Source organism: Hibiscus syriacus, unplaced genomic scaffold, assembly GCF_006381635.1.
Source record: "Hibiscus syriacus cultivar Baekdansim isolate YM2019G1 unplaced genomic scaffold, ASM638163v2 tig00003435_pilon, whole genome shotgun sequence".
NCBI lineage: Eukaryota > Viridiplantae > Streptophyta > Magnoliopsida > Malvales > Malvaceae > Hibiscus > Hibiscus syriacus.
The window spans coordinates 623,297-634,824 of NW_024061971.1; the positions used below are offsets into that span (position 1 = coordinate 623,297).

The window sequence follows — 11,528 nt, forward strand, 5'->3', positions numbered from 1 at the left end:
AAAATCATTTTTATTCGTTATTGTATAGATTGTTATTGAAATTAAGTTGTCGTTTTTCAACACCGCAAAAATGGCATTCAAAACCTTTAAATTGTGAGTAGCAGTTCTGGTCTCCGCTTCTCTATTGCATAGCTAGTTGTTGTGTACAAGAACTAGTAAAATAAGAAACAAGAAAAACATTAAAATCACATGCGGATGTATATACATTAATAATTAAAATAGATGATATGAAAATATTGAATTGACAGGTTGCATACATTTCACGCACCTCTTTTTAATCTCAGTTCTCAAGTCAAATAAGGGAAACCTCAATTAGCCTATAAATTTGGGCACCCTGGAAATGATTTCAAGACAAAACAATCTGATTCATAGGAAAACTAGAAATGGAGAGATCAGTAATGAGCTTAAGTAGTCTTTTGGTGTTAGCTTGTCTGGTTGGTTATGGCACAGCACAAAGCGTTCAAAATGTGTCTGCTCATTGGGTCGACTTCTTTGCCAAGGAGTACGACTGGGACATGAATAAAGCTAACGATGTTTACTGCAAGATATATGATGCCGATAAGCCCTACGAATGGCGCAGCAAATATAATTGGACCAACATCGGTGATCTCGCCGGTCTTTCAATTGACGAAGCTTGTGGCAAGTGCATCCATGTAAGTAACGCTTTCAACATCTTAGTTACTCCGATTTCAATTGAAAAATAAAGGAAAAAAGAAGCGCATATTCATCAAGTTTTCATTACCGATGCAGGTGACAAATAGAGCGACTGGCAATGAAACAACAGTGAGAATCGTTGGCCCAACCGGACATGGCCTAGAGTTGGATAAGCCGGTGTTTGATCAGCTCGACAGTGATGGGCAAGGCCAAGATGTAGGACACCTTATTGTGAGCTATAAGTTTGTGGATTGTGATCCTACACCACCAGGTCTTGGCGAGTCTAATGTCCGAGCTGATTATTCTAAAGACTACAATCCTATAGAGAATGATTGGACCTATCCTTCCCATGCCGAGTGCGCCATCAAGGATGGCGGTAAACCCTTGGATTGGCGCAAAAGATATGGTTGGACGGCGTACTGCGGAAAGTATAAAACTTCCAACCCGGAAGACAACTGTGGCAAGTGCTTAAAGGTAACCAACACAGACACGAAAGATTCGGTAACAGTGAGAATCATGGATACATGCGGCGGAGAAGTGGAAGCCTTGGTGTTGGACTACGAGACAGCTTTTAAACCGATTGACACTGACGGTAAAGGGTATGAAGCAGGTTATCTTACTGTGGACTATGAATTTGTGGAGTGTGACGACGATGTTCTTGTCTATTCCCAGTAACTTTGCTTTATATTAATTACCAAAGGCTTGAGATCTCCCACTCCATTTCACATGAATCTTGTCAGTGTGAAAACCTGTGTAATAAACATGTTAATGCGGAATCATAAATTTCGCTTGCAGATTGTAACATGAGATAAATAAGAAGTGGGATTGTGCCAACTGCTTAGGATTTCGTTTCTATAAATGGAATGATATGAGCTTTATAGATATTGAAATTTAAGTATTATAGTTGAAGATGACTACACTTCCAATTACACTTCAATAACACTTTCGATCGGATAATAATTTAATATAACTGAATGTTATATCAAACACAAATCAATCATCTTTTATGCAAAGATGAGAGCATTAGATTGGTGGAAGGCATTGAAAGAATTTAACTTCCTAGATGAGAAGCTGTGGTAGAAATGATCTGGGGCATTCGCTGATTCGAGTGACGTTCAGATTAGATTGAAGGTAATTTGGCAGCCTCCTTGCATGGGTCAGATGAAGTTTAAGGTGGATGGGGCAGCTTCGAAGGATGCAGCAAGTTGTGGGGTGTGTTAAGATCAGAAGCTGGGTATGTGGTGGTAATGTTTTTTGCCCCCATCTCATGTGTTAATTCTGATTTTTGCCGAGTTGTTAGCTATCAAAACTGCCTTCGAGATATTTAGTGAGTTTACCTGGTTTGGGGAGACTAAGCTGATTATAGAATCTGATTCGAAAGTAACATTGAACTAGGTTCATTCCTCCCTCATTCGCCCTTGGAGGTAGGGAGCTTTATTTGAAGAGATTGATCGAAGATTAGTGACTGTATGGAAGGTACAACTTGTATATACTCCTAGGATATGCAACAACATGACAGATTACCTCGCGAAGATTGGAACAAACAGACAAGAAATGTTTAAAGCTTGTAGGTAAGATAGTCTTCGACTCTGTGTCTATATGCCCTGCTTAGTTTAAAGCCTATATGCTTTGCTTATCTGGTTTTATCTAGTAAGATTACTGGGTTGTTTGGTAGCATGAAGTTATGTTGGTTGCTCTTTGTTATCAGCTTCTTTTCGTGTTGACTGTCTGGTGTTGTTTTGGACGTTATGTTTATGAAGGTTATTGCCTAGTTTTGGCATAATGAGAGCCCATTTATATTTTTTGGACCGGTTGTATGTATCCCAACCTTGGAGTACTCTTTTCCCCTATTTAGGCCTAGAGGGGTTTTTAATGAGGCTCTCGGTTGGGGTGATTTTAAACTCGGAACACATCTGATCGACCGAAAACTCGAACCGAAAGGAATTTTATGATACATCTGAAGCATTCATGGAATAAAACTTACGGAACTAAAATTCATAAATCTTGGTTTTTAAGATTTCAAATTATTACAATCTCAGACCGAACAACTTCTCTCTCGACATACACATGGATTATCACAATGCTGGCTCTTACAAGAATCTGTTACACAATTTCGAGATTTCGTTCTGCCATTGAACTCTATAGAAAATCGACTAAGTAACATAATTTTAAAAATCATTGGAAGAAAATTATCAAAGTTGAGAAGACACTCACTTGTCGAAATATTAAAGAGCTCTATCGAATCACTCTAATTTTAGAACACACACAAAAACATCATCAATGAAATCAACCATAAAAAATGATAAGATCACACTGGAGCATCAGATTTACAAAATTTGCAGAGGTGTCTATCAGAACGATTGACCTCAAAGGTACAGTAGAGAACTTTTGATTGATAGGAACCGGATGGAGGACCACTTTGATTATCATATAGGTTTTGCTAAACTTGCTTACACTAGGTCATCGATTTAGTGAGTAAACACACACTTTTCTTTCACAATGACTTGATCAACTGACTGGTTCACACACGAAATTTTAGAAATTAATTGTTCATTTTCATCATGATATGTATATTTTGCTTTCATTCTGCAGTCTACTATTTGAGACATGACTGAGGGAGAACTTACAACTTTATTTTACAACCACGACATTGACTAAAGAAAGATATTCGAATCAATCATTTTTTTAGGAATCAACTATTGTTTTGTCGAAATTTCAATTCCACACATATCTTATCACTTAAGTACTAACTTTTGCATTGTAACCTCACGATATAACTTTTAATCATCGTTTTCACTTTTGTTTTGACATTTTTTGTAATACTCTGAAAATCGGTATAGAATTTTTCGACGTCTATCAATTGGAAAAGTCAGTGAAAAAGATTTAGTGACTAAAATGGAAGAAGTGACGAATTTAAAAAATTTAGTGAAACTGGTAAACCTTAGGTGTCAAAGTGAAAATAAAGAATAAATTAAATGGCTAGTAATTAATTAGAACATAATAAGTTGCAAGTGGTGGAGAGGTGGATGACTAAATGGTATGATTTCTTTGAAATTCTTTAATTTTGCTTCAAATTAAGCAAACCCAGTTGCCAAGAAACATAGAAAGTCTTAGGAGCATGTCATCATTTTCAACCTAAGATAACTCCATTGTTGCCGTGAGAAGCCTTGTAACCCTAAAATGTCTCTCTAAAAATTAACGACCTTTCTTTCACCCGATTTAGAAATTGATTACATATTTAGAATTTGTATGCTATAATTTTCATTGGTAGTGTCAATTTCAAGTTTTAGGTAAGTTGATTCAAAACCTTAAATGAGATTCAAGTTAGGGTTCATAGCAAAATCAAGGGATTTTGCTTAATTTGATCATTTATGTTTATGAATTTATGTTGATAAAGTGTGTTTATACCTTTCTAGTGCAAGAAGGAACGGTGGAAGCCATCACTCCAAGAGGAAAAGCTAAGGTTCTCAGGGGTGGATAATCGAGCTAAACCGTGCTACTTCAGTTAAGGTGAGTGTAGTCCCTATTTTTTGTGCTAATATGTATTTTAGGTCATAACCTTGTAGGTGATCTCTATGTGCATTATTGGCTCACCTAGAGCATCAAAGGATGGCCACTTTTGTAAATGGATATGTTGGTAAGATTGGTAAGTTTTGGGCTTTTGCTTGTTATTGAAACATGTTATGTATATTCATATGTATATGATGATGTCGTAGAGTTGCTTCAGACTTAATTCAAGCCTGTGAGATGAAATGTGTTTATGTTAAGTTATGTGTTAAATTGAAAGTACACATGGTTAGCTTATCGATTTTGAGGTACAATTGGCATGCTATATGATCCATAGTGCTTATACGAGTATTGTTTGGACTTGGGTACCATTAGTGACGGAGGGATGATGATTTTGGGTACAATTGGCATGCTATATCGATTTTGTAAAACTTCTCGAATGGTGACTTTGTAAACCAATGTTATTTTGTGATACATGTTGAAATGTATATTTTGTACTGTTATTTGGTATGATGACGATGTCATGCCATATGTTTTGTATAAACATGTTAAAGTTATGTTTTGAGTATGTATGTGCTACAAGAATGATCAAATGGCAAGGAGAAAGGTATGTTATGTATTTGGTACCTATTTAAGGTTACAACGTACGCGTTTGTTGAAACATGGTTGAAATGGATTTTACGTTGCATATTTGTATGTTATTACATGATATATGAGTTGCATATAGCGTAGGCTAAGTTTAGTGCACGCTAAAGTATGTTTGAAATGTCATTTTGACTATTCGGTGCATATGATATCCATATTAGAATAGAGCGTATTGATACTACAAACTTAAAATGAAACTTCAAGGTAATTTTTTATATCAGTACTAACATATTATATCGATATTACCCGTATCGATACCAAATGTCCAGTATCGATACTTGTGTATTAAAAATCACCTTAAACCCTAAACTAGTATCAACACCATATTCTGGCATCGATATTATAATTGGGTTCTAAGTTGATAAAATAAGTTGAGTATTGATACCAACTCAAAAACATTATCAATATTAGATGAGCAATTTCAATACCAACTCATGTTGGCACAAACACAATCCCACTTCTTATTAATCTCATGTTAAAACGTACAAGAGGAATTCATGATTCCGCGGTAACATGCTTATTACACAAAGGTTTTTCACATAGATACGTTGTACACCGTTCAAGTGAAATGAAGTGGGAATTCTCAAGTCTATAAAGTTACTGTGAATAGATGAGAAGTGGGGAATCCACATCTCCATCACACTTCACAAATTCATTGTCCACAGTCAGATGACCTTCTTTTCTCCCTTCCCCATCAGTGTCGATAGGTTTAAAAGCGGTTTCGTAGTCGAACACCAAGGCTTGCGTTTCTCCGCCGCATGTGTCCATGATTCTCACTGTTACCGAATCTTTCGTGTCTGTGTTGGTTACCTTCATTCGAGAACCAAGATTAGATTAAACTATATATATGCATGGGAATTATTTGAAGTCTAAGAATATATATATATATATATATATTTGAAGTCTAAGAATATATATATATATATATATATATATATATCGATACCTTTAAGCACTTTCCACAGTTTTATTGTGGATTGGAAGCTTTATAGTACTTCCCACAGTAAGCCGTCCATCCATATCTTTTGCACCACTCCAAGGGTTTATTGCCGTCGTTGGCCGTGCACTCGGCATGTGAAGGATAGGCCCAATTATTCTCTTTAGGGTTGTAGTAAGAAAAATCAGCTTTGACATTAGACTCGCCAGGACCTGCTGGGGTAGAATCACAATCCACAAACTTATAGTTCACAACAAGGTTTCCTCCATGGCTTTGCCCATCGCTGTCAAGCTGATCAAACGCTGGCTTATCCAACTCTAGGCCTTGTCCGGTTGTACCAACGATTTGTACCAACGATTCTCAATATTATTTCATTGCCGTTCGCCGTGTTTGTCACCTGCATCGGAAATGAAAACATGCTGAATATGTGCTTCCCTTTTCTTTTGCTATTCAATTATCCGGTTAAATAATTGAAACCAGAGAAACTAAGATGCTGAAAAAGTTACTTACATGAATGCACTTGCCACAACTCTGTTCAAGATCACCAAGACCACCGATATTGGTCCAATAATATTTGCTGTGCCATTCGTAGGGCTTATCGGCATCATATTTCTTGCACTCAGCATCGTTAGCTTTATTCATGTCCCAGTCTATTTTTTTTATTAATATGGGACATGATATCAACCTCTTCTGACTTCACAATCACGACATCATCTTTTTAGTGTCACATATAAAATATAAAATAATTAAATATGTATACATGTGATATATATACACCAAAATTATTCTCATTCCTTAGGATGTTTATTGAGTGAGTCGATCACGAGTTGGACAATGCTTGATTTGTGGTATAGCAAAAACATTTTTAGTGGCGTTTTTTAGTCCTATAGCGGCATTTTTAAGCGCTTCTAAAAACACTATCGGCACTAGTAAGAGCGCCATAAGAAGCACTGCTAAAACAAACGCCGCATAAGTTAGCGGCATTTGTGAACCTAAAACTCCGCAAAAGGTCAAGTTATATAGCAGCATTTGTTCTTTCAAACGTAGCTATATGTTATGATTTATAGTGATGTTTTTGCCCACAAACGCCGCTAATTCTCTTGTCTTTAGTGGCATTTTTTGCCACAAACACCGCTAATTCTCTTGTCTTTAGTGGTGCTTTTGGCTATAAACGCTGCTAATTCTCCTGTCTTTAGTAGTGTTTTTTACCACAAACACCGATAATTCTATTGTTTTTAGTGGCATTTGTAATACAAAACGCCGCTATATATTATGATTTGTAGTGGCATTTTTACCACAAACGCCGCTATTTGCAAATGGTTGTCATAGGCAGGTTTGATTGGGTTGCTCTTTGTTGAACCCGTAAATTGTTCATCATCACTATCTTAATCCTTAAATCTCCATTAATGTTAATATAATATTATTTTACTAATGAGTTTAAACTTTGGTCTTATGGCATTATTTAAAGAGCTGGTAATGGCAGTTGTTATTTTGTAGTAACCAGAAGCCTAGTTCTCTCAAGCAACATTCTTTTCGGAGCTATAGAATATGAAAGTAAGTAATTTATTAAAGAAAACAATTTATCATCATTCATCATACATGATATCTTTAAAGAATATTAAGTTCAAAGCTAACAAACTAAACTTTCATAGCTTTAAAGAATATTTTTGCACTCCTTAGAGCCCCCAAAGCTTTAAGCAGCCTAAAATATAAGAGAAAAGATTGTTCAGTACATGATAGGGTATCAAGTGGAGCACATAGCATTGCATAACTTGGAACTAGCTCTTACCAAGTTCAAGGATTGGTGGAACAAATTTCAAAGCTTGAAATGCCTCGTGATATTAAATAATGAAAAATTAGAATCTTGAGAGCAAACATAACTTAGTAAAGAAGAGGGCAAAGCTATCCAAATCCAGTAAGATTTTGTGCACCTTGCACAAAGAGAAAACATAACAATAGGTGCAGATTAAAAGGAAAAGAAAATTGACAAAGAGCAGCTGCTTCACCAAAAAATGCAGTTGCATCTTCAGCAGCACCTAAAATAATCAGACACAAAAGAATATAAATATGAATGAATATATGAGAACAAACACTAAATGGTACTAGAATAGGAACACATGAAAAATGAAATATTGCTTGAAACAAAATCAAGCCAAACTAAAACAATAATTAGAAGATGTCAAGAGCTTTTTCATACATATCGAAGAACTGGAACAATGTACCCTTATTAGCAAACCAAAAGAGAAATCGAAAAATCAATATTTCAACAAACTTAAGAAAAAAGATATCTTCACAGCTCTACATACCATATGCATATTCATCAGGAGTAGTTTGATGTCCTTTACCAAAAGGGTATGTATAAATATATATATAAAGAACATTCTTGAAGAAAATACATGAGCTTAAAATATTAACATGTATCTGAAAAATACTACAAAATTTAACTGGTGAAAAACTGAAACTTTCGTTTCAGTAAAATATTAAAAAGAAAAGACATGAGCTTAAAATGAAGAAAGTGATCTAGTAGCTAAATTTCCTCCTTTGGACTAGTTTGTAGAAATAAATCAGCAAATAGTATGACATCCAATAAAAGCAGAAACCGGCACTTCTAAAATAAGTAATGTGTCACCAACCTCTTAACTTATCCAGTTCCTGAATTTTCCTGTGGTGCTTTTAAACTTGATCTTTTAAAGCATTCCAATTTGTAACATGAAAAAGAAGTTTATGTACAGGAATCTAATTTTCAATTAGCATCAACGTAAGATATTGGAAGTGGTGATTACCAAGTTTATGCACTAAAATTTATGGCAAGGGGAAGACATATAAGCTGGGAAAAACAGAACACAGTCCAATTAAAACGAGACATACACAGAACAGTCTCCATACGACATTAGGTGTATGGTTTTAATACTTACGGTTGATTCTTCCATGTGCACGGTATGTACGACGCCTTTGTTTCTGAGCACCTAATGTAATTGCATGTCCTGTAGTAGAACCCCATATACTGGGAATAGGAGGAAATGGTTATACATATCCAAACAATCAGGTACTGCTTACAAACTATGAGAGAAAGGTCTTTCAAGCTCAAATTTAATTTATATCTATCTTTTTGTAAACTAGTTCATATCTTGAACAACTTTTCCCAAAAATAAAAAAACTCAATTGAAACTGGTCCGTAGGAACTATTCATAGCTCTTAAGAAAGAACGAGTAAAAACAAAATGCATTGGCTACTAGTGGATATAATGAATCATCAAAATGATCATGTTGGAAATGTCTCTAGTGGCTGCAACTTATCCTAATTTTTAGGAGTTTGTTATGCATTTTACTTAATCAAGTTTAGTTGTTGTTTTTTAGCTAGGTAGTTGCCATGTTTTATGTTAGTGGCAGTACATGGAAACATGAGTAGAAGTTTCAGCTTATTAGTTATTTGTGATGTATTTAAGAAGGTTTTTACTTGAATGAAAATAACGTCTTTCATCTCTTTCTGTTTTTACTACAAATTGGTGTTAGAGCAAATCTTCTTGAGGGACCTGTGTGAGAATTGAGAGACTACCATCAAACTAAACTTCACAAAATGCAATCTGAAATTTCTTTTTCAGATGTAGCACCTCCATTGTTTGAAGGTGAAAACTACCAAGTTTGGGCAATTAGAATGGAGTCCTATTTGGAAGCAAATGACATTTGGGAAGCTGTTGAGGAGGATTATGAAATTACTCCTCTTCCAGCAAATCCAACGGTTGCTCAAATAAAGAACCACAAGAAGAAGAGGCAAAGAAAATCAAAGGCTAAGTCTTGCTTGTTCAACGTTGTTTCTGCAACAATTTTTACCAGAATTATGACCTTGAAATCAGCCAAGGAAATCTGGGATTTTCTCAAGACGGAGTACGAAGACAATGAGAAGATCAAAGGGATGCGTGTGCTGAATCTGATCAGGGAATATGAAATGCAAAGAATGAAGGAATCAGAGACTATCAAAGAATACTCCGATAGACTTCTGAGCATTGTAAATCAGGTAAGATTGCTTAGCAAAGAGGTTTCTGATTCTAGGATTGTTCAAAAGATTTTGGTTACTATTCCAGAAAGATTTGAATCCACGATTTCTTCGTTGGAAATCTCTAAGGATGTGTCAAGCATTACGTTGGCAGAATTATTAAATGCTTTGCAAGCTCAAGAGCAAAGAAGGCTGATGAGACTTGAAGGCACCGTTGAAGGAGCTCTTGCTGCAAAGTTGCACATCAGCCACAATAATAAGGGGGAGAAGAGAAATGGAAAGAAGAGTGCAGACTATCAAGCTTACAGCAAGGGAAAAGGAAGTGATAAGCAAGACTATCCATCATGTCAACACTGTGGAAAGAAGGGTCACCCACCTCACAAATGTTGGAGGAGGCCAGATGTTAGATGCAACAAGTGCAAACTCTTGGGACACATTGCAAAGATATGCAAGTCCAAAGAGAAATATCAGCAAAGTGAGGCTCAGTTTGTCGAGAAAAAGGAGGATAAACTATTTGTTGCTTCTTATTTTGCAACTAGCATTGCAAATGAGAGTTGGCTGATTGATAGCGGTTGCACCAATCATATGACACATGATATTGAGCTTTTCAAAGAGCTTAATAATGCAGTTGTGTCACAAGTCTGAATTGGAAATGGATTTTTCATTACTGTCAAAGGTAAAGGTACTATTGCCATTAAAAGTATTCTTGGTACTAAGTTAATTCAAGATGTTCTTTATGTTCCTGAAATTAATCAGAACTTGTTAAGTATGGGTCGGCTGCTTGAAAAAGGCTACAAAGTTGTGTTTAAAGACAGGATGTGTTTGATAAAAGATTCAAGTGCGTCTGACATGTTCAAGGTCAATATAAAGGGGAAAAGCTTCTCTTTAAATATGATGGAGACAGAGCAGGCTGCTATGATGAGTTTGGTTACTACAATTGAGCTTTGGCACAAGAGGATGGGGCATTTCAACCACGCTGCTCTATTGTATATGAGGAGAAAGAATCTTGCAAGAGGAATTCCTCCTCTGGATGATCACTTAATAAGTTGTAAAGCATGCAGATTTGGAAAGCAAACTAGGCTCCCGTTTTCGAATGCAACAAGCAGGGCTAGAACAAAGCTAATACATACGGATATTGGAGAGGCTATACCTGAATTATCTTTAAAGGGAAGTAAATATTATATTCTCTTTATTGATGATTTTAGTAGAATGTGTTGGATTTATTTCTTGAAATTCAAGTCTGAAGTGGCAGGAGTTTTTTGGAAGTTTAAAGCTTGGGTTGAGAACCAAAGTGGCTACAAAATTCAGGTCATAAGATCTGATAATGGCAAGGAATACACCTCAGAACAGTTCAATATGTTTTGCGAAGATGCTGGAATTGAGCACTAACTCACTGCTCCGTATACTCTGCAGCAAAATGGAGTGAGTGAGAGGAAGAAAAGAACTGTAATGGAGATGGTACGGTGTATGCTACATGAGAAAGGGTTGCCAAAGAAGTTTTGGGTAGAAGTTGCGAATACAACTGTGTTCCTGTTGAATAGGCTTCCCATGAAGGCAGTGCAAGGGAAAACTCCATTTGAAGCATGGTATGGTTATAAACCTTTTATCCAGAATCTTAAAGTTTTTGGTTGTGTTTGTTTCACTTATGTACCTAGTGTGAAATGAGATAAATTGGATAAAAAGGAAAATTCTGGAATTTTTATTGGTTATAGCACAATTTCAAAGGCTTATAGAGTCTACCAGCCCAAAACTGGTAATATTCTAATAAGTCGAGATGTTTATTTTGTTGAAG

At 35.9% G+C, this 11,528-nt stretch overlaps 1 protein-coding gene across 1 annotated transcript; it reads left to right on the forward strand.

The window, feature by feature from the left end:
- The first annotated feature begins 383 nt into the window (after positions 1-383).
- LOC120177043 lies at positions 384-1,329 on the forward strand. The gene is made up of 2 exons (XM_039183304.1): positions 384-653; positions 751-1,329. Exons 1-2 carry the CDS (start codon positions 384-386, stop codon positions 1,327-1,329), a joined length of 849 nt encoding a protein of 282 aa, XP_039039235.1.
- Positions 1,330-11,528: the final 10,199 nt, after the last annotated feature.

Coding starts and splice junctions, on each gene's coding strand:
- LOC120177043 (XM_039183304.1), top strand. CDS start 384: ATGGAGAGATCAGTAATGAGCTTAAGTAGTCTTTTGGTGTTAGCTTGT. Junction 654..750: donor CTTGTGGCAAGTGCATCCAT/GTAAGTAACGCT, acceptor TTACCGATGCAG/GTGACAAATAGAGCGACTGG.